The sequence below is a fragment of the Vombatus ursinus genome, unplaced genomic scaffold (assembly GCF_900497805.2).
Source record: "Vombatus ursinus unplaced genomic scaffold, bare-nosed wombat genome assembly UNPS02014962.1, whole genome shotgun sequence".
Classification (NCBI taxonomy): Eukaryota; Metazoa; Chordata; class Mammalia; order Diprotodontia; family Vombatidae; genus Vombatus; species Vombatus ursinus.
The window spans coordinates 221314-245844 of record NW_020954740.1 but is presented as its reverse complement, the minus strand read 5'-3'; the positions used below and the strand labels follow the sequence as shown (position 1 = coordinate 245844).

General features: G+C 35.4%; 1 protein-coding gene across 2 annotated transcripts in view; it reads left to right on the top strand.

Annotated features, from left to right (window-relative positions):
* Positions 1-24531, top strand: part of APOO (apolipoprotein O) — a 92130-nt gene that overhangs the window by 22542 nt on the left and 45057 nt on the right. For both annotated transcript variants that reach the window (XM_027845455.1, XM_027845454.1), the window contains exons 2-3: positions 11671-11778; positions 22231-22350. In XM_027845455.1, the coding sequence (XP_027701256.1) occupies positions 11671-11778; positions 22231-22350 (228 nt within the window). The remainder of the gene's footprint in view (positions 1-11670; positions 11779-22230; positions 22351-24531) is intronic.

Below are 24531 nucleotides of genomic sequence, written 5' to 3'. Positions count from 1 at the left end.
ATTATTATATTCTGATTCAGGGACCAAGTTTTGAGATTAGGAATGTAATAATTCTAAATAATTTTAGCATAAGATATGATCCAAAGAAATTTTTTTTCTGGAACATCATAAATCCAGTCAAATCTTTTTTCAGTTATGTAAATACAAATGGGGAAGGATTGTCTTATGAAAGAAACCAATAGAGAATTCTTTTCTTCCTAAATCCTTCTGCAAACACAATTCAAAGGGGTTAAGAACTGAAACATCTACATTCTCTCAGGAAGAAATAAGACCTACTGATTTAGGCCTAAGATTCAGTTTTGGGCGTGTGCGCAGCTATGCATAAGACAACTATTTGCCGCTGGTGGCAGATCTTCTGGCTCAGTAACACTCGTTTTCAGAGGGAAAAAAAAGTTAAATTCTTGTAAAATAAATACAGAGGACTCTATTCACCACTAAACCTGAACTGAAAATGTTCACTTTAAGAATAACAGTACACTCTGAATCAAATCTCAACAAAAACAGGCGAGGAGGAAGACAAGGGAGATAAATATTTGGACTACAAGCAGTACTTTGCTTTCATAACAATCTCAGAAGTTCTTACCCAACCAAATGAGTTCAGAAACAAGATTTTAAAAATAAACAGATGACATAGGAAACTATTGGGAAGAATTAGCTTTACTTTTTGATTGTTTACTAATTGTTTCATAGTATTAACATGAATCAGCATATCACATCAGTCTGCCTAAGGAGAGATGGAATTTGTTTCAGCAAAAATAGGAAGGGAGAAAATATATATAAATATATATGTGTGTGTGTGTGTTTGTGTGTGTATATACACATACATGCATATTTGTGTGTGTATTTATATATAAAATTTCATAGGAACTTAGTCTTGTGAGATGGGAGAAAAAGTAAAAAAGCACATTATATTCTTTTCACTTGTACTAACGATAGTTTTTCAGAATGCCGAATAAGGAAAACTATGTTCCAGCTGTAAAATGAAAAGTACTGGATTCCCCTGCTCAGCATAGGAAAATGAGTATGTCCCTGTTAGTCCCCCCTCCACAGCCTCTATTTCCAACCTCCCACTTAAAAACAAAACAAACAAACCTTGCTACACTATTTGAGACAGGCTCAGTGTAGATTTGAATCCCACACTGTACTCTTAGAAAGTTAAAAGGAAGTAAGAAGACAAAAGATTAATTTTCATTAAAAAAAAGCCTGAAAAAATATTCATTCCAGCTGTTATTGCTGGCATCTCTTTCTCATCATAAGTAAATTTATCATGATAAATAGACGTTATTAGTGTTGAAATTTATAGGCTCTTAAACATGAAAAATTGAATTTTAAATGTCACTGTTAAAACCGTAATGAACTCTTAATATAAAATTTTGTTTTTCTAATGGCTCGTGTACAAGGAGCTCAAGCTAAAAAACTCTTAGAGTAACCAACACTTGTTAATGTTTTGTTTTTTTTTTTAACAAAAGGCCATGAAAAAATTAGGAAAATCCCAATAATTAATCACATGATGTGATCTTTGACTGAAGATAAGTAACTTCCAAATTCCATAAAATTGCTTTGGATAAAGGGGTTTTTTCTTAAAATATCTGACCAAACTTTTTTTTTAATTCAGAAACTCAAAAACTCCAGCAAAAACTTACACAAACTATTTAATTTCCTTCACTTTCTTAAGACTCTGATCAACTTACTACCATATTACTCCAGATGTAGAGTTATTCTATACAGGCCTCATACATAGTAAGCACTTGAAATGCTTTATTGATTGACTGATTAGTTCTTGGTGCAGAAAAGACTTTTCAATTCAAAAGCATTGGTTCAGCTCTTACTTATATGTAATTAAAGTAAGGAATTTTTTTTCTGCAAAAGTGGGTCACCCCAGGGGGCAGCTAGGTGGCTCAGTGGATAGAGTGCTGGCCTGGAGTCAGGAAGACCTGAGTTCAAATCCAGCCTCATACACATAACACTTAATAGCTGTGTGACCCTGGGCAAGTCACTTAACCCCATAGCCTAGCCAAAAAAAAAAAAGTGGGTCACCCTGTACTCAAATGCAAAGGTTCCCAAAGTGAGCAGTACTGCTCTCTGGGGGCTCTGGAACGATGCAGGGGGGTGATGGTAGCCTCGGGTGCAATTGGGGGGGGGCATTGAATAAAAATAAGAGGGCAGTGGAAGCATAAGGAAAAAAGAGAAGAGAATTTTGAAAAACCATTTGTACATGTTTCATCTGTTGTGTAACAGAGTTAGAGTCATAGTGATTGCATTATTTTCCAAATAAACACACAAAATGCAAGTTATAACCAATCAGTGGTCAAGTCCACTTACAGGTTTTAACAAGCAAGTGTTGGCAGGCAAGCATGTAGTGCATTGTCGGGAAGTCCAGCATGCATTGGCAGGAATATATGCATGCAATGACTTATTTACAATATAATATTATAGGGTTACGTTATGCAATATTGCATCATAAGAATTTTCCTGGAGGAAAACAACTACAAATTTACAATTAAATTTAAGATACATCCTTTTAAAAATATATATATTTTAGATTTTTTTGAAATGGTGCAAATTTCAAAAAAAAAAAAAAAAAACAACCAAAAAACCATTAGAGTCTTAAAGAAAGTAGATTTCCAGGGGCCTGCTGAGTAATTTTTATTTTCTTTAAATGGTACAGTAGGCCAAATAAATTTGGGAACCTTTGCTGTAATGGAAGGGACCAAGGACCAGGGGTTCCTTCTGTCAGGTTAGGGATGCTTGCCTAGGTGGATTTTGTTTATACTCTAAATAGAAATTAAATTGGTTGAGTTGGGTCCAACCCTAGATGTCTGAACCTCATGTTCCAACTTGAGGGCTACTAGTAATCTCATCAAACAGCCTGTCCTTCAGAAACAGACTGACTTTAACAAGAGCTGGGATTCTAAACAAATTAGAAGGAGAAAAGCCCAAATCACAGATTAATAATTAGTTATTAATATGATAGCATAATAATAATTTTTCTCAGTAGGCTGTACCATGTTCCCAACAATTTACAAGTGACAAGTAGTATGAAGAATATAATCAGTCAACAAGTAACAAATGCCTCTTGTGTTCCAGGCACCATATTAGGTACTGGAGATGTAGTTACAGTGAATGAAACGATCCCTACTTGAAAATAGCTTAAATTCTAATGAGCTACATAAATCATATGTTAATATAGAAAAATAGACCTAAGTATATGCATGACTGAAATTGGAGCTGGGCTAGTCATATAGCAAAAAAAATTTTTTTGTCATGCTTGGTAGATCTTTTATGGAAAACTTAGGAAAAAACAGAGAAAAATTGTACAGGTAGAAAGTATGCAGGGCTGAAACTCACACTGATGAGGATAGTACTCACATATGTAAAGTCACAGTGACATGGTTTGGGGTGCTAGTAACCCAGAAAATGTCAGGGTACAAATTGGAGTTGCCTGAGATGAATTCACACACTCAAGCCGTCACTTAGTCTAGTGGCAAAATTTATTGTAACTCTAGCAAAATACAGTTTCAAAGGAGCCTGCAATCTGATAGGATTGATGCTAAAGTTAGTATGAAAAAGGTACTGGGAAAAGACCTCCAAGTATGCTAATTATTAGGTGATGGGAGAGGGGGCAATTAGGGAGTGGTCTGTATATGCAAATAGTCTGAGTGCTGGGCTGCCTGAATGGATGGGAAAACTCAGGGAGTCAACAGAGATAGCTTTGTTGAGGGGCAAGATAAAAGGGTTGCCTGAGCATGGTCCCCTGTGCCTGTACTGGTAGCTTTTATCTGAGAAATTACAAGGTCAGCTCTGTATGTGCCTGTACCAGGGAGAGAGTTTTCTCACTGGGGCTTTGCTGAGATTAGGGGTGCTGCCAGAGACATGGTCTTTGCCTTTTGGAGTCCAGGTCCCACCATCCCTTCAGTATGAGAACAGAAGTATGGTACAACCTGTTCCTTAATTTCAAGGAATTTACAGTCTAATTAGGGAGAAAAAGTAGCGCGCATGAAAGAAGGAATTAACAAAGCAATGTAATTACAATAAGAAATTGTGTGGTATAGCTCCTCAGTGTTACAATATTTCAGGAAAGGGAAACATAAATATGCCATGTGACCAGGGAAAATTATGACAGCTGTCTCAGTTTAGGGACCACAATTATATCTGCAGTTTTCCTAATAGTAAAGTTGCTTAAAATTATCTTTCATTATTAATTGTATATGGTATAATGGGAAATAGCCTGGACTTATATATGAATTCAAGTCTCAGCTCTCCTATTTACTAGCTTATATAGCCTCGGGCAAGTTACTTTACTCTCTGAGGACAGATGATACATATTCTCATCTCTTCCTAGTGGTGGTGATGTTGGTCCTTCTTTCTAGTTCTGGAAGAGGATCAAGGACTTTGAGGAAGGTGGTGTGTTGATTTGCAAGCAAATTGGATTTAAATGAGGCAGGGGTCTGCAAAGTCATCAGCCTCAATCTCTCCTCCAGAGTCCTTGGATTCCCAATAGCAAGACATAGGTCAGGATGACTGGCAGTGGCCTGGGATTGCAGTGGGAGACCTTGGCCTTTTTTAAGCTAAGGTCTGATGGGGTAGTCAGCTTACAAACAAGTTTGTATAAGCCAGTACATGTGGTAACTTCTGCTGTAACAAATGTTTTGAAACACAACTTAATATAACTCAGATTTCAAGTTTGCACATTGGTGAGTTCTTCCACAAGAAATCCTGAGAATGCATAAAATTATGCCACTTCACAATAACTCATAAACTGCAACCATTCTGATGCTCACTTCCTTAAGCAAATTTCAGGTCTTTGTCAAGGTAAAAAGTCACATATTGTGTATTTCTTGGTGCAGTAGAAACTGTGGGCAGAGGAGGTATTTGGGCCCCCTTCTGACCAACATGACTTCCCCGGCTTAAGTGCAGCCAGCCCAACATACTCAAAACTTTTGCCAACCCAGACTATGGCAAACTTGGATGAAGGCCAAGCATTAGCTCTGTCCGTGGACAGCCTGAAGCTTTGGACACTGCCACTATTTATTGTAGCATTTATGTACTTTTAAACCATTTGATGTTTATAGAACTTCTACTGTTTATTATGTTCCTATTTTTTTTAATGTTACTGACAAGATTTTTGAGCATTGTGACGCTACCCCCTTTTTTTCCCCATAAGCCTTGTGTGTTTTTTATTGCACAATTTTGCATAATGCAGTGCTTTTTGAGAATGCATTGTTGTTGTGCAGTTGTTTCAATCATGTCCAACTCTTTGTGACTCCATTTGGCAAAGATACTGGAGTAGTTTGCCATTTCCTTCTCCAGCTCATTTTACAGATGAGGAACTGAGGCATACAGGGTTAAGTCATTTGGCCAGAGTCACACAGCTAGTAAGTATTTGAATTTCCATTTGAACTCGGATCTTGTGGATTCCAGGACCAATGCTCTATTCACTACACCACCTAGCAGCCCCTTTTGAGAATGCATGTCAAGTTATAGCAGAACTGACTGTCTAGAGAGGGTAAATTGGAGATAATCTCAAAAAAAAAAAGGCACTAAGATTTAGGAAGAAAGGGAAAGGCTCTTTTCAGAAGATGGACAGAAAAATAATGGGTAGGAAGAATCAGATTCTGTATTCCAAACTGCTAATATATGCATTTAAACAAGCAATTCTAATAGCCTATTTTACACATTGACCTGAATCAGGAACACTGAAACTTTACTTTCTTATCTGGCCATCTATTTTGATGAATCAAAAAGTAAAAACAAAATTTTTGAATATGGTGGGATCAGTCAAAAACATTTATTAAATGCATACTACTGTAGCAGGAAGAGATAAAAAAAATCCTTTGCAAATATCTCTAGAATTAATAAAATAATTTAGTACTCCACCTTCTAAGACACACGAAATAAATGAATAAAACTATGAAACACTCTTTACAGAAATAAAGACAGACTTAAGTAATAGAGATATTGATTGTTCATGTTTGGGTCATATTCAGTCATTTTTTCAATCATGTGCTACTCTTTGTGACCCTATTTGGGGTTTTCTTGGTAAAGATACTGTAGTGGTTTGCCATTTTCTTCTCCAGCTCATTTTACAGATAGAAACTGAGGCACACAGGGTTAAGTAACTTGCCCAGGGTCACACAGCTAGTAAGTGACTGAGGCCAGATTTGAACCCAGGAAGAGGAGTCTTCCTGACTCCAGGCTCACACTCTATACACTGCATCACCTATCTGCCTTGTTAGGGTCATATCAATATAACAAAAAATGACAATACTACCTAAATTATTTTCACATTCATTACCATACTAATGTAACTATTAAGGAGTTACTTTATAGAACTAGAAAAATAACAAAAATTCATTTGGAGGAGCGAAAGATCAAGAATCTCAAGGGAAATAATGAAAAAAAATGTAAAGAAAAGGAGTTCTCAAACTTTGTTACTGTCAGCCATTACTGAGTTCATTTTAAGAAAGACAAACAAAATTAGGCTGCATGTGTAGGTTTATTTCTCTCAAAGCTTGTGGAACATGCATGTAGAAATATGCATGGGAGTTCATTGTAAAAAATGAACAGAAGGACAGATAGACAAAGGGGATTTTATATCTTCAAAGTAATTCCTTCTCACTCCTCCCTCCTTTTCTTGTTCAGGATGCCTGTGTTTCTTCTATCATTAACATGACATATAATGTAACATGTGCCTATAGGATACCCATTATTTAAGATAGTGTCTAGGTCAAGGCATCCTGTCCTTGGCAGAAGAATGCTCCTGGTTGGTTTCATTTGGCCTTGTAGTTGCTGATACAGGAAGGAGCATTTTGAGTTTACTCAGAGAGAGTAAAGCAAAGTATGTCTTATGCTAGAGCACTCAAGGCATTATGGTAGGTTAAGCTCAGAGGGGGCCAAAATGTCTCTTTATTGATTCGTTAGTCCAGGTTTTAGGCCTTTCTCAAGTGATGGGGGTTCAAAATGGTTTGGGGAGGAGTTCACACCACAAAGCAGTAATCATCAAAACTATTTGGTACAAGTTAAAAATGAAAAAAAGTGATCAGTGGAACAAATTAGATACACATGGCACAGAAGTAGTCCTACATATTAGCCAATATTTGATAAACCCAGAGACTTTACAACCCAGGGCTAAGTGGGAGACAGAAACTGCTAGGACAGCTAGAAAGCAGTCTGACACAAATTAGATTTTGATGAATATCTCAAACCTTAAGCCACAATAAGCTCCAAATGGACACAGGATTTGATATAAAGGGTTTCATCATGGGAGGAACAGAAAAGGAGATACTTCACAACTAGGGGTAAGGGAAGAGTTTCTGACCAAATAATGGATAGAAAGGATTACATGAGATAACATTTTGGTTACATAAAAGTGAAAAATTTTAGCACAAACAAAATCAGCAGTTAAAAGAGAGCGTTAACTAGATAAAATATTTGTAGTATTCGTATTTCTGATAAAAGTGTGATATCTAATATATAGAGAGAATTGATTGAAATGTGTAAGAATAAGAGCCACTCCCCAAATAAATAGTCAGTAGATATGACTGGGTAATTCTCAAAAAAAGACACCATAATTCAATAATTTCCCCCCTAAATCCTTCCCTTTTCCTGATTTCCTTATTAGCATTCCAGACCCCACCATTCTCCCAATCCCCCAGACCATTACTCATGGTCATCCTTGACTCCACACATACACTCACCCCACATTTCCCAACTGTCAAGTCCTGTAGTTTCTCCATAGTATGTCTCATTTATGTCTCCTTTTCTCAGACTTACGTCATCATCCTGTTGTAGGTCCTCATTATCTACCTGGACTATTCCAGTTGGACTCCCTGGCTCAAATCTCTCCTCATTTCAGTCCATCCTCCACTCAACTACTAAAGTGCAGGTCCGACCATGTCGCCCTCCAACTCAATAAACTCCAATGGCTCCCTCTTCTAGGATCAAATATAAAGTCCTCTGGCTTTTACAGCTCTTCACAACCTGTCCCTTCCTGTCTTCTTACACGTACTCCTCTTCATATTCTGTACTCTAAATGATACTGGCCTTTTTGCTCTTCCTTACATATGACCTTCCATCTCCTATTTCAGCACCTTTTCACTGGTTACACCTATTCCTCAAATGCTCTCTCTACTTGTTTCCACCTCCTGGTTTTCCTGATTTTCTTCAAGTTCCAGCTAAAATCCCATCTCTTGCAAGAAGCCTTTCCCAGTCCTCATTCCCTCTGAGATTACCTTCTGTTTACTGTATGTATTTGCATGTCATCTGCCCCATTAGACTGTGAGCTCTTTGAGAGTAGGGAATATTTTTTGTCTTTCTTTGTGTCCCCAGCACTTACCAGAGTGCCTGGCACAGAATAAATGTTTAATAAGTGCTTGTTGACTTGTTGAAATGCAAGCTATCAAAAACCTTGTGGAAAAAATTGTTTCTATTCACTAATAAAGAGATACAAATTAAAATAACTCTGAGATTCTACTTTACACCCATCAATTGACAAAGATGACAGAAAAAAAAAGATGATTTGTTGGCAGGGCAGTGGGAAGACAGGCACACTAATGCACTATTGGTGACATTGTAAATTGTTCTCATCATTTTGGAAAGCAGTGTGGTACTGTGCCCAAAAGTCACTAAATTATGCGTACCATTTCACTCAATTATATATCTACTAGGCCAATACCACTAAGAGATCCAAAAAAAAGAGAAAACGGACACATGTAAAAAATATAACAGTACCTTTTGTTAAAGCAACAAACTGAAAACAGAATGGTTGCTTATCAGTTGGGGTATAACTAAACAAAATTTGGTATATTAATATAATAGAAAACTTGTTTTATTTTGTAAGAAATGTCAAATGAGACATGCTTAGAGAAACCTTGGAGACCTTGTACAAATTAGTGCAATTATTAAACAGGACCAAGAGAATAGTTTATGTAATGACTACTGCATTGTAAAGGAAACATGTCAATTAGCAATCATTTATTAAGCTCTTACTGTGTAGGAAGGTAACTTAGTTTGACCTATGCTTTTGGAAAATCACTCTGTCAGATGAGAGAAGGATGGATTTGAGTGGAGAAAGACTTAAGGTAGAGAGATGAACCAGGAGGTCATTGTAATAGTCTAGGCCTGAAGTGGTAAGGGCCTGCACCTGGGTAGTGGCTGTGTAAGTGGAAAGAAGAGGTTGCGTACAAAAGATATGAAGGCAGAAATGACAAGATTTAGCAACCAGTAGATTTGTGGGGTGAATGAGAGTGAGGCCTGAAATTTACAGAGGTTGAGAGCTTACCTGGGTGACTGAAAAGTTGGTTCTGCCTTTGACAGCAATAGGGAAGTTTGGAAAAGGGGAGGATTTGGAAGTAAGGGTGAGGAGAGGTAATATGTTCTGTTTTGGACATGTTGAGTTTAAGATGTCTACAGGATATTCAGTTCAAGAAGTCGAAAAGATGAGACTGGAGTTTAGGGTAGGTTAGGTCTACATATGTGAATCTAGGAATCATCTACCTAGAAAGGATAATTGAACCCATGGGAGCATCAAGCAAAGTAGTAAAGGGAGGGAATAAAAGACCATGTAGGATAGAGTGTTGGAAGGATACCCACAGTTAGTAGGAGTTACCTGGAATCAGACAGGTAGGAAGAGAACTAGAGAGAACTTCGTCATGAAAACTAAAGAGGAGAGAGTGTCCAGGAGAAGGTAATCAATAATGTCAAAGCTTAAAGAAAGGTTAAATAAAATTAGGATTGAGAAAACAACTATGAAATAAATGCAGTGACCAATCATGGTTCCAGAAGACTGATGATGAGTTATTCTGCTTACTTCTTGGCAGAGAAGTGATAGACTAGAGGTGTAGAAAGGGATATACTTTCTCTGACATGGCCAGTGCATTGATTTGTTTTGCTTGACTACCATTATTTTGTATAATTGAAGATTTTTTATGTGATGGGGGGGCAAGTTATTGAGTGGATTGAAAGGGTAGTGACAGTGATAGTGAAAGAAAGGATGGAAGACTGTCAGTGAAACATTTTTTAAAAATACACAAAGCAGAGCAGAATGATGTTCAGATAGGGACACAGACAAGCAGGACGAAGTTGAAACTACTGTGTTATATTTAGTATATACTTAAAAGGGGGGAAAGCTATAAATTTATGCTTTTTGCAGTCCTCTTTTTCTCTTTTATAAGGAAATTTTATATTTGTTGAAGTTTCTTAAATTCATAATCATAAGAAAAAATTTCAAACTATAAAATTCATTCTAGCTATTGTTCCTCAGCCCTATAAAATAAAATCCTCTTGATTGAATTCCACGACACTTTTCATTCATTCTTAGTTTTCTTTAAATTGTGTTTACAGTTTTTTCTTGTTTAAGCCTAGTTTGTTATCTTATGTTACATAATAACCATAAAAAACAATATGAACAATTTTATAAAGGAAATGTTCACTATTAACATCCCTTCCTTTTTCTGGTTTTAGTGCTAGTTTAGTGTAATTTCTTGTGTGATATTGAGGAAGTCATTTAATTTCTAAGTCTCAGTAACCCCATTTGAAAAATGGGTTGCCATTATCCCCGTTTTACAAATAAGGAAATTGAGAAACAGTTATCCTTCTACTTAATCCTATTATCACCCATAAACACATAGCTTTAAAAAGCTCCCGTATAAGGTGGTGTCAGAACTGAGAATACATGTTTGGGAAATGTTATAATAGAAAAAAAAAATCATTAGGGCACATTGGTTGCATGTTCTTTTTATTGCTATAAACCAAAATTGTTGCCTTAATCTCTTACAGGGGTTCTTGAGATCAATTTCAGGAGGTCTGTAAATTTGGATGAGAAAAAAAATTACATCTTGATTTCCATTAATCTTTGGTTTCCTTTGTAATCCTATGTACTTTATTCTGTACATTTAAAAACATTATTCTGAGGAGGGGTCCGGAGTCTTAAATTGACACAAGAGGCTATAAAAAAGGTTAAAAACACCTGATCTCTAAAGACCTGACCTGTGCTTTAGTAATATCACCTTGGTAGTGGTATGGAGGGTAGATTAGAGTGGAGAAAGACTTAAGACAGAGAGATCAACTAATACTAATAGTTAACATATATGTTAAATAGTTAAATAGTTAACATTTATATAGTGTCTGACAGACACTGTTCTAAGCATTTTACAAAGATTATCTCATTTGATCCTCACAACAACCCTGGGAGGTAGGTGCTATTATTATCTCCATTTTATATGTGGAAAAACTGAGGCAAACAGGTGTTGAGTGACTTGCCCAAGGTTACACAACTAAAAAGTGTTTAAGGCCTGATTTAAACTTAGGTCTTCCTGACTTCAGGCCCAGTGTACTATCCACTGTGCCACTTAGCTGCCTCCTCTGCAATAATAATCTAAGCAAGAAGCAGAGTGAAGTTTTAAATTTAAAAATTAGTTATTATTTATTTGACTGGTTAGATAAAGTAAAGTTTTAGGATTGATTGTCCATTGAAGATTAGTCAGAAATGAAGATAAAGCATCTCTGAAATATAAATGGAAAGCTGTAATTATATGTACTAGATACTTACTTAATGGTATTAAGAATATATCTGTTGTTTAAAGGGTACTTGCTAATAAATGAGGTTACTGATGAGTTTACCTGTGAGATCAAAAATCGTAACATTAAAATGTATAACTTTCTGTTTTTTAGGTAATTCAGTGGTCAGCAGGTTCTGCCAGCCTGAGTCTTCTCTCCTTCAAAGTCTATGCATCTCATAAAAAGGAGAAAAGGGACAAATGTTCAGTCAGAGTTGATGAGGTAATATACAACTTTCTTATTGAATTTATTTTCTGGTTTAATACAGTAGGGTATATTTATAAAATAAGTACTAGAAGTCGTAATTCATGATCACTTTAGAAGCTATTCAGTTTAGAAATAGGAGATTTGAAGTATTCTTGCCTTGCTCTCATAGTAGGTGCTCAGCCTATGCTCAACTACTCATTTGTGGTTTTTGAAATTCATATGTTTTATTTTTGCTGTCTTTATGAAAACCAAAATGATGTTTCCATTAGAAACTGTAGAGAAAAAAAAAACACTAGAGTAAATTGGTGGAGAGCTTATGCTCTTCAAAGTGATTTGTAGTTATAGTTTGAGGAGTATGATAGGGAATCAATAAAATATAAATAAAAGGATTACTGTTCACAGGTTCATTCTGAGTTGAGATAAACAACACAGATTTGCAGTGGATCCAATTGTTACCTTTCTAGTGAACGTTCAGACTGTAAATGAAGAAGGGTTAATGAAGTCCTCTATCCACTGGGCCATCTAGCTGCCCCGGCAACTCATTTATTTAAAACTAATACGCTTGCTATTTATCACACATTTAACAAACAGCAGCAACTGTGTGTGAGATATTGTGCTAGATAAGGGAGACGGGATATGTTGAGTTTAAACAAGACACAGTTCCTACCCCCCCCCCCATATAGCTTACCACCCAGGAGGGAGATAAGATATAACATAAGATGAATATAATATTCAGTGATATACTGTAAGTACGTTGGACAATTACAAAGTCTCAAGTAGGCCTGAAGGGGATTGTATGAGAGTGACAGTCACAGAGGAGGTAGTATTTGAATTGTGCTTTAAAGAGTGTGTAACAGTTTAACAGCCAAAGTGAGGAGGAAGATATTCTTGTCACAGGGTGTTTCTCCTCAAAGGCAGTTTTATAATTCTACTTGGTGGATACACAGTTTGCTTCAAAATTGTACCTGTTGTAAAAATAGTTCATTCAATTATCAAAATTTATCACATTATACTAAATGAAGTATTAGAGTCTCTTAAATATTTTTTAAATCTATCAGATCATTATGTGAGTTAACAAAACATCACTTTATTAAATTAAATGACTTAAAAGTTGAAAAAATAAAACAGCTGAAACCTTCCTTTGACTCAGTTAGCCAACACGAAACATTCTATATAAGCTATCCAGATAATTTTGACATTTTAAAAGTTCTAGATTAAATAGTGTTTAAATTTTCTAATTTATGTCTTCTCTTGAAAGGAAGAAAAGAAAGCATAGGAAACCCATAAAAAGTTGTTTAAAGGCATAAAATAGCTTTTCAAAAATATGATCTGATGTCTCTTGTTTAGCTTTCTTGCTATTTTCACAAAGAATAAAATTTAGCCCTCTTTCACTTAAATTTTGGCATGTATTGTATAATTTAGTACAATCTCTTTTCTCTGTACTTAACTTTTCTCTTCTATATATTTCCTTCAATTTCCTTATCTAAAATGAGGAGGACTGGACAAAAATGATCTCTTAAGATTTTTTCTATCTCATAATCTGTGGTACTATGATTCTGTAGTTGATCCATTAAGGTAAACTTGAATTTTTCGCAGATATTCTTTGTCTGTAATTTTTACTCTACTACATACCTTCTTTATTCTCATCTGTCTCCCTCTCCCTTCCTTTTTTTGATCCAGAGCTCTGCCAACACAGATCACCAGCTGTTCTTTAGTATTAGGGCCTTCGCTAGAGTACCTAGAGGGTTAAATGATTTGCCCAGGATTACCTAGCTAGTATATAACCTAATCAGGACTTCAACCTAGAACTTCCTGACGTCAGAACCACTGGCTCTTTATCCACTCTTTCATCTGCTTCTCAGTGATGTGTCCTAAAGAAATCATACTTAAAGTTTGTGCAATAAAAAATTGCCAACATTTTGTCCAAGGTATTTTGAAGATAATGCCTCTGAAGAATGAAGAAAAGAAAAAAAAAAACATTTGTCACTGTAAGCCTTTACTATGTAATTATTTGTTGAACATTATAGTCTCCATTTGAGTGATTTTCACCTTGTAAGTCTGCCTGCAGAAATAAATTGTCCCTGTTACATTTATCTAGGAACTTGGTAAATCTGTGGTTGGGTACAGAAAAGATATTGATCTATTCATTTCTGCATGAAGTCTGAAATTAGTCAGTACCACACACTGAATGCCTCTTATGTTTAGAGAATTATGTTAAGCAGTTCGTGCTGCTGATTGAGGTAATATGTTTTTGTGTGCAATTCTATAGTTAGCCTGTCCTTTAATATGTAATGGAAACTTGCCCACCCCCAAATTATCCCTTAGTTCTGTATCATGTTTCTTCTAACTTCAGATATTTGTCCTCACTAAATTATTTAAGTTCTTCTCTCTTCTTTTTTAAAAATGTCCCATTTTTTAAAGAACATATGTGAAAATTAACTTGAAAGTGGCAAAACAAGCTTTCACAAAGTGTTCATAGGAACTGGTACCTGAATGGTTGAGCAGACTAAAGATAGAGAGAACCACCTGTAGTTGATGACCAGTGGTCCAGATGATCACTTTTCTCCAGAATTTTAGAAGTCCTCTTTTTAAACAATAGGCTTTACTATAAAATATTGATCGTCTTTATCAAGCAGTGGCTAGTCAATCTAAAAACTTTTTTTGAAAGTTTATAGCACTGTACTTCAATATTGAGAAGAATTACAAATAAAGTAAAAGATATGACTACTTATAGAACTTACTAACAAGGGGAATATACTATTAACACAAATATATGACAATGCATATGCATATGACAAAACATAATGTACTGGAGATAAGTAATAATAGCTATAATATTGGAAAGCCTTTCCTAGTCCTATTAAAAACAGAAGTTTTCCTATTATGACTGCAGTCTTTTAAAAAAAAAAAAAAAGAACCAAAAAGGCCTCTTCAAAATACAGTATTAAATGTTATCAATTTAAATGTAAGAATTTTTTAGGAAAGATGAGTTTAAAAAAAATCCTTCATTTTAAACTTGAAGACTAGTTCCAAGAAGGTAGTTTTATGCTCTAGATTATCAATGTCACTTAATCCTCACTGATTTATACTTGTTAAAAACAGTGTGAGTGAAGATTCTGGGAAGATGGCAGAATAAGACAGGAAATTACCTGGCTATCCCAAATCCCCCCACAAATAATTTAAAGTAATTCCTCAAAGTGAACTTTAGAGGGGCAGAAATAATTGAAAGTCAGATTGAAGCAGTTGTCCACCTAAGATAACTTGGGAAGACCTTAGGAAAGACCTGACCTCCCAGGGTGGTGGTCTGGCCTGATTGAAGTGCAGATACCTGTGGCATATACCACTGAATCAACAAACAACAAGCCCTGGGGGCAGCTGTGTGGGCAGGAGCCTCAGCCTCAGGAACTTTCACCCCATAGACAGTGTAGGGGGTCTTTCACTTGATGGGGAAGATTGAAGGGCCCTGTGCTGGCTAGAGCTAGAGACACGACTCAGGTTTGCTGACCTGATCAGTTATAGACTATGACTGTGGGCGAGGAGGAACAAGTACATGCTGGTAAATGCAATCGCAGTGGGGCTGGGACCCTACTGGCTGTGGTCACTCCCAGGAGAATGGAGTCTAGGAACCAGAATTGATTCCAGGGCAGAGGAGTGAGTTGAACCTTGCAGCCCTATCAGGGAGTAAAAACATTTAAGGTGATAGCTATTGCTGGGGGCCCTGGTCAAGGCTCAGGAGCAGAGAGGAGTACCTGAGGTCAGGCCCCCAGATAGAGCTCAGAAAACAACAACACAAAAAATGTGAAACCTGAGACCTCAAGCCTCTGGTTCCCCATATGTGGGGACTATAGCCAGAGTTTAACTGAAAGTTAAAAGCCAAGAAATAGGCCTTTTAAAAAATGAGTAAATAAAAGAGAAAGAACCCAACCATAGAGAGCTACTATGGTGATAGAATAGATCTGGGTTCAAACTCAGAAGAAGATAGTGAAGTCAAAACAGCTACTTGTAAAGCTTCCAAAAAGAAAATGTAAAATGGCCACAAGCCCAAAAAAGTTCTTAGAACTTAGAAAGGACTTTGAAAATCAAATGAGAAGTTGAAAAAAAATTAGGAAAAAAAAATAAGAGTAGTGGAAGAAAATTATGAAAAGAAAGTTAACCAATTGGAGAAAGAGATCCAAAAACCTATTGAATAAAATAACTCCTTAAAAATTAGAATTGGGCACGTGGAAGCTAATGACTTCATAAGACACCAGGAAATAATAAAACTAAATCAGAAGAATGAAAAAATAGAGGAGAATGTGAAACATCTCATAAGAAAAACAGTTGACCTGGAAATGAGATCAGGGAAGGACAATATAAAAATTGTTGGACTACCTGAAAGTTAAGGATCAAAAAAAAAGAGTCAGGACACTATACTTCAAGAAATTATTAAAGAGAAACTCTCCTGAAATTTTAGAACTAGAAGGTAAAATAGAAATTTTAAAAATCCACTGATCAGTGCCTGAAAGAGATTCCAAGATGTAAACTCACAGGAACATTATAGCTAAGCAACTAGAAAGAAGCAGTTTAAATACAATGGAACTACAGTCAGAATAAGACAAGATTTAGCAGCTTCTGTATTAAAAGACTGAAGGGTGTGGAATATAATATTCCAAAGAGCAAAGGAGCTGAGTTTATAACCAAGAATAACTTAGCTATGGCAAAAAAAACCTGGAAATTGAGGGGATGCCTGTCAATTAGGGAATAGCTAAACAAGTTGTGGTACATGGTTGTTATGGAATACTAATGTACTATAAGAAATTATGAGCAGGATGGTTTCAGAAAAACCTGGGAAGATGTATATGAACTGATGAAAAGTTCTCTTGTTTCTGCTCATTTCACTCTTCATTATTTCATGCAGGTCTTTCTACGTTTTTCTAAAATCAACAAGCTCATTATTTCTTATAGCACAGTAGTATTCCATCGCAATCATATACCAAAGAATGTTGTACATAGTAATAGCAGTATTCTTCTAAGACAACTTTGAATGGCTAAGTCATTTTTAGTATTATAAATACTCACATCAACTACAAAGAACCTATGAAGGAAGATGCTAGCCACATCCAGAGAGAATCGGTCAATAGATGTATGTATAGTATGGTTTTACATATACATACGTATTTGTATCTAATGGTAGCCTTCTCTAGGGCAGGATGGGTAGGGAAGGAGAAAAAAAATAAAAAGTAGATAGCAGAGGGAAAAAAAAACTTTAGAAGGAAACAGAAAAGTAAAGTAGCTTTGAAAATGATGTGTAGTAGTTATCACATAGTTTTTCAAAAAAAGTAAACAGTGTGACATGGAAATTCACGGAAATTTTAATATATAATTCATTTTATATTGAATCTTCTTTTTATGTTGTGCTCTGTACATAAAAAATGTTCTTTTTTTCTTTATGCATTTAATTTCAAAATGAATAAAACATTTTTTCTTTTCTTTTTTTGAATAAAACATTTTTAAAATTTTAAATAAAAAAGTATAACTTACCCAGCAAAGCTGAGTGTAATCCTGTAATGAGGGAAAATGGATATTTAATGAATTAAAGAACTTTCAGGTATTTATGAGGAAAGGAACAGAACTGAATGGAAAATTTGACCTATAAGTATCAGAAGAAACATAAGAAGGTAAACACAAAACCCAATTATAAGGGATTTAATAAGGCAAAAATGTTTATTTCTTATATGGGAAAACATCTGTAACTTTTTTTATTTTATTTTTAATTTATGGAATAAAACAAGCATTTCCATAACATAGTACAATAAAAAAAAGATTGTACATGAAACTGCAAATCTGCTATGCACAACTTGCTATTCCTTTCAAATATGCAAAAAAATTATCATGTAATTTTTTTTTTCTTCCTTCCCTCCTCCGCCCTAGAGGTGGCTATCATTAGATGCAAATAAGTGTGTATATATATATATACACATATAATTATTCTGTACATACTTCTATTTATCAGTTCTTTCTGGATGCAGTTTGTGTCTTTCTTCATATGTCCTTTATAGTTAATTTGGGTATTTGTAATAGACAAAGAAACTTTTAGCTCAAAGTTGTTCTTAAAACAATATTGCTGTTACTATATCAGTATTCTCTTGGTTCTGCTCATTTCACTCTACGTTCTTTCATGCAAGTCTTTCCATGTTTTTCTAAAATCAATCAGCTCATCATTTCTTATAACCCAGTAGTATTCCATCACAATCATATATCATGACTTGTTCAGCCATTCCCCAGTTGATGGGCATCCTTGCAAATTCCATTTCTTTGTCACCACAAAGAGAGATGCTATAAACATCATAAAACATTGAGGTTCTTTTCCTTTTTCCCTAATCATCTGTGGAAATAGACCAAGCAGTTTGAAAGAGCATAGATAGCTAGAAGGCTTAGAATTGAGTTGAGTATGATGGGATGATCCTAAAGAAAACATTGAGTAGAGAGAGGTAAAATGAAGCAATTATCTCATACAAACAAGGTGTGAATGGAAGAACTTTTATAGTGGAGGGCTAGTAGTGCTAGAACCTTATTCTAATCAAAACTAGGTTAAAAATGAAATAACATACATCTAGAAGGGTATAAAAGTCTTCTTAATTTACAGAGAAATAGGGTAAGGGAGTAGGATAAGGGAGGGACTCATAGGAGGATGTGCAGATCAAGAAACAGGAGGGTAAGGGGAAAAACTTGACAAGATCTTCTATAAGAAGTCATCAAATATTTAAATACTCTGGGCATCAACATAAAGGTGAGTAGCAATGTGAAAAATATTGTTTAGGTTTAAAAAACAAAAAGGGTCAGAAGCTCGAGGAATACTTAGAAGCCTCTTTGCTCTGTATTGTGAACATTTTCTCCCAGAAGAGAGAGGATGATGGACGTGTCAAACACTGCTGGTTATTCAAGTATAATTAATTTAAGAATCTACTTTTTGTGTATAATCAGATCATCAGCTCATTATAGCAAAGGCCAAAAATCAAGAACAAATTAGAAGAAAGGGAAAAGATGAAAAGATAATTCATACCCTTGAAACAGCTTTAACCTAAACTAATCAAACAAGCCATTGATTTTTGAAGAAAAAAATGGGAAGTGGAAAAAGGCAAAGAGTGTGACTTAATTATCACTCTTTCCTGCAAAAGTTTAATGAGAGTAAAGCGGCTGCTGCAGCAAGAAGGCTAAATGAGCCTAGAAATCACCTTGGGCAGCAAGCACTTGATCTCTTTGCCAAGCAGAGAGGCATGACAATGAAAAACAACTCCAATTTAGAACACAAACTCATTTTGTAAAACAGTGGAGAAGAAAACAGGAGAAGAATGGAATTGTAGAAGCACTGTAAAAAGCCGAAAAACCATGGAGATGAAAATAAACCCGCAGAAACTTGGCAGGAGACCAAACTAAGGGATATCATCCCAAGACAATTTGTCAGAGATGAAATTGGCAAGACAGATAGACATAAAATAGAACAAATTGGTGACTTTTCTGTAATCCACTTTAATCATCAGTGACTTTAGAAACTACCACATTTGGAGTCTTAGTCCTCAACATGCTCCTCAACATCAACAGTTGATAGGATAGGGACCAAAACTGTGATTTCATTCAGGGAACTTCTGGAGAAGAAATTACTTCTACCCATGCAGATTAGCACCTTCTCTGCAATTTATAGTTTTAGATAATTGCCTAGAAAATGAGAGGTTAAATGCCTTTCTTGACCAAGGTCATAAAACCAAAGGCAGAACTCAAAATTGGCTTCTAGTTCAGCTCTTTATCCACTATGCTGTGTGCCAGACTGCCTCTCTTTACTTGGTTTATTCCGTCTTCTCAACTTCGTTTTTTTCAGTGTAACGTAAAGAAGTTTTGCTTCTTTGTTTAGCACAAACTGAGGAAGTCTAAGCTGGAGTCAGCAGTCTTCCAGGGGATCTCGAGTGATCAATTTACAATATGTTTCAGGGAACAGAAGAGATCAAAAGAACTGGAGACATCATATATTCTGTTATTATCTTAGAAAAAGGTAATTTAAAGGACATCAGCAGCCATTTTCTCATCTTTAAGAGAGTAATCTATCTTATAAGGAGGTATCTTTGATGGAAATATGATAATTGATTTTCCATTGCTGACCACATCTTTATAGTTACACAGTTGACTGAAAAATGTAGTGAATACAAGATATAAATGTCTTTATTATCTGTTGATACAAAAATACATTTGACTAAATAGAGCAGGATGCGGCCTTAAATTCTTTCCCCCAGCTGGGAGTTTTTCATGTTTATGCCTCAACCATGTAAGATTCCTTGATAGATGCGAAGAGATAACTCTTAGATGACTTTATGATTATTAATAATAAAGTATAAATTAAACAGTGGTATACTTGCCAAAGGTTCATCACCATTGAGGAGGATGTCTTACATAAGGTCCATATGGATGGATTCCTAGTAAATGATTAAGTCCTCCACATGTTCATGATTACAGCTGTTACTGTGCTGATTATATCTTCAGTATTCCAGAGCCTCTTCAATGAGATCCATAATCACTGAAAAGCAAGGGGCCTATTAATCTATACAGTAAATGAAAATAAATAGAAATATCTGTTGTCTAGATTGTGGCAGTTAGATGGCAAGTCCATTGAAATAATAATCAGTACATACATCAGAGACATTCAATTCATATGGACAATGAAATGGGCCCAGAGTTGAATAGGAGAAGAGCAGTTTCCACCTTTAGTGGTCCAAAGCAGCTCTGTAATACAAAAATCAGGTCCTTTTTAAATTAAAAAAAAAAATCCCTCTCCCAAAATGATTCAATTTGTTCTTCCCATAATATTATTTGGTTATAAATCTTTCGAACACCACAGTCTCCAAGGGACTACAATGGTGGGTGACACAGAGTTCATTGGAGAGGTCCAATTAAAAGGCAGAAGTAGGCTATAACATTTCCAACAAGGACACACATTCAAGAAGCAAAATTAAAGATTATCCTAAAGGAAATGTATTTCTGGAAAAGGAGGTCAGCCAGTCCAAGGTAACCACAAAATATAAAAGAATGAAGCACTTTAGGTGGATCCTTCAGGGAGCATCTATGGATGAGAGTTGCACAGTTTAAAAAGGTTACAGTTGATTGAATAGACAGTGATTAGATCACAGATCTACAGTTGATCTGCTCAGTCCTGGCACATAGCAGGGACTCCATATTTGTTTACTTGAATTTTTAGCAGATTAGCACTTCTATTGTTTTAAAAGATTTTTTAATTAAAAAAAAGTAAAAACACAATTTTTCCTCTTTTTGAAAACCTTAAGAGTAGTTTTGCCAGTTTTGTTAAAACTTAAGTTTTCTCTGGGATCCTTCCTAGGATTCAGATGTCTTCGGGAGCACTTTCTGTGTAAAGGATATGTTTTTAATAGTCATGAAATGAAGGATCAGAAATGGGAATCTAGTCTAAAATGTCTCATTGAATATGTTCAACCATTAGTTTACTTTGGCAGAAGAAATAAGTCTAAGTCAAATTCCTCAGGGTCTGAAGGAGCTAATGAATGTCTGTCTTTTTAGACAAGTATATGCTAAAGCTGGACTTAGAGAGCTGACCCTCTGCCAGAGCCCTCAAGTATGTACTCTTGACTACATTTCAGATTTTTAGTTAGGTGTTAGACCTCTTTCCTAGCTACTCTTGTTTTTCTTATCCTTCCCCCAAATCTGATCTATCCGGATAAGATGTGGTGGCAATGTAGCCCCAAATAATGAAATATTATACCTGACCTCCAAGGAGACTTAGAAACTTCTACAAAATACACTGTAGTTTTCTTTCAGGGTTAGTTTCCCTTCTCCCCCCACATTACCTAAGGAAGATATTTGATTGAGATTTTCATGGGTAACCTCTTTTCATAATGAAAATTAATATTGATTTTCATGGATGTCTGCTTAGCATAGTAGTTATTTTAAATATTTCCACTTACTCTTAATTATTGCAGAGTGCTATAGAGATATAGTTATTTATAGGTTAATTTTTAAAACCAGGTTAGTTTGAGCTAAACATTAACTCATTTATATAGCTTTTTAAAGATTTACAAAAGCACTGTGCTGACTGTAACCCTAAGAGGTAGGTATAGTGCAAGTGTCATTATTCCCAATTTACAGATAGAGAAATTAAGGCCCAGAGAGATTATGATTTGCCCAGAGTCCCACAGTACAAATGACAGTGTCATGATTTGACTCCAGTTCCAGTGCTCTTTTCACTATTGAATTAAGTGGCTCAGACAATGAGGGCTCTGTAGGAAGGAAGTAGTCTGCAAAGAAAAGCAATGGTGAGATCATTTTTTGTTGGATTTTTAACTGAAAGTTTATATGCTTCATGAATAGAGATAAGTCTGTAACTTTGATAGAGAATTTGTGATGTAATTGTAGAAATTTGTAATAAAGAGTTGTCTTATAACTTTATCTTATTTTCTTTTATATTTACAGCTTTCGCTCTACTCAATTCCAAACTTTGAGTCCAAATATGTGGAGGAACCAAGAAGCCCCCTGGAGGAAGGCATATCACAACTTAGAAAGTATGCTGTACCATATACATATTGGTTTCAGGTACAGCACTTTTCCAAATGAATTGAAGTAGATAATGGTTCAAATAAATTTTTTAAATTCCATTTTATTTTCAGCTCGGAATTCTCTTTCTCCCACTTCCATCTCTCCTACATTGAGGAAAGAAAAAATAACAAAATCTGTTACTATATGAATAGTCAAACAAAATCAATTTCTGAATTAGCCATTTCCAAATACATGCCTTCATTTACCCTGTGAGTCCATCACCTCTCTACTGGAGGTGGATAGCATCTTTTTCATCATGATACCTTTGGAATTGTGGTTAGTTATTGAGTTACTGAGTCAGAGTTTCTAAGTCTTTCAAAGTTGTTTGGCTTTGCAGTATTGTTACTGTATAAATTGTTTCCCTGCTTCTGCTCATTTTACATCAGTTCATTCAGTTCTTCCAGGCTTTTCTGAAACAACCCCCTTAATTGTTTCTTAGAGCATAATAGTGTTCCATCACATTCATATACCATTAGTTGTTTAGCCATTCCCCAGTTGTTGAGCCACTCTCTCAGTTTCTGGTTCTTTGCCACCGTGAAAAGAGCTACTATAAATATTTATGTACATATAGATCCTTTTCTGCTCTTTCTTTAATTTCTTTGGGGTATAGGCCTAGACGTAGTATCACTTGGCCAAAAGGGGGATGACAGTTTAGTAGATTTGGGGGTATAATTCCAAATTACTTTCCAGAAAGGTTGGATTTATTCACAGTGCCATCAACAGTTCATTAAAAAACCTATTTTCTCACAGCCTCTCTAATATCTGTCATTTTCCTTTTTTCTTTCTTTCTTTCCTTTTTTTTTTGTCAACAACCCATTTGATGGGTGTGAAGTGATACCTTGGGGTTGTTTTAGTTTGTATTTCTCCAATTACTAGTAATTTTGAAAAAAAAAATTTGTATGCCTATTGATGGCTTTGACATTTTCCTCTGAAGACTGCCTATTCATAGCTTTTGAGCATTTATCAATTAGAGAATGGCTCTTATTCTCATAAATGTCTTACTTCCTATATATATCTTGGAAGTTAGGTCTTTACCAGAGAATATTGCTGCAGAGATTTGTTTTCAGTTTCCTGCTTCTTCTAATTTTGACTGCATTAGTTTTGCTTTTGCAAAAAAAATTTTAAATTTCACATAATCAAAATTGTTTGTTTTATCTGTCATGAATCTCTCTATCTCTTGTTTGGTCCTCAATTATTCTTCTACCCCTAGATCTGACAAGTAATTTCTTATAATTTGTTGATGTCACCCTTTATATCTAAATCAGGTACTCATTTGGAGTTTATTCAAGTAAATTGTTAATATCACAAGTGCTTTCTAGACAAATTTTACTTAGTGTTTTTGGAAAAGCGACTAAGCAGTTGCCTAATTATGAGAACCCAAATGCTCTATAAGTATGAATGATTCGTTATTTTAGTCATTGAATAGATTTTTCCTTTGCCGTTAGCAAGGAATCATCTTGGCTAGTGTCTGGGAGATATATTTTTGTCTCCTGGCAGTGGGGCCGCTACCATGATTTGGGGAGGTAATTCCCTTCTCATGAAGAAGCAACTGTTGCTCTGGTTAGGAAGCTGTGTAGTGAGACTTAGCTTACTGTTGAGGCTGCAGGTTATTTCTGGATAGGAAGCAACCACAATAGGTAGGCAGTGGGTATACTCTTCCAGCTAAGCCAACTCCTTACCACTTTGGTAGAAGGGAATCCTGCTATGCCTGTCTTATTCAGTTTTATGTTTGTTTGTTTTTTCGATTTTGTAATCAGTGCTTTCTGTTGTTTTTCATTACAAATGTACGATGTGGTTTGGATGTATTATTGGCTAAATAGACTTTTGTGGGCTAGCCCAATTACTTAATCACCATTTGTACATTATATTTGTGGAATGATGTGTTCCAGCTTCCAAACAGCTAACTTATAAATTAGTTTTTGGAACATAGCTTATCTGTAAGTTAGGAACTGCCTGAATTTTAATTTCTAAATTTGTTTCTAGTGTTAGGCTTGAGAATACACTACAAAAAACAAAGTCTAGACTAATGTTCATTGGTCTTGGTCTCTAGGGAGTGAAAAAAATGTTATGTCCTCTCTGCTCCCTAGTTTCATCAGTTTTTCAGTGGTTATCTTGACTTAGAAAACATCCATATTTTTAAGTGGGGATACATATGCATTTAAAAATTTGCATTTAACA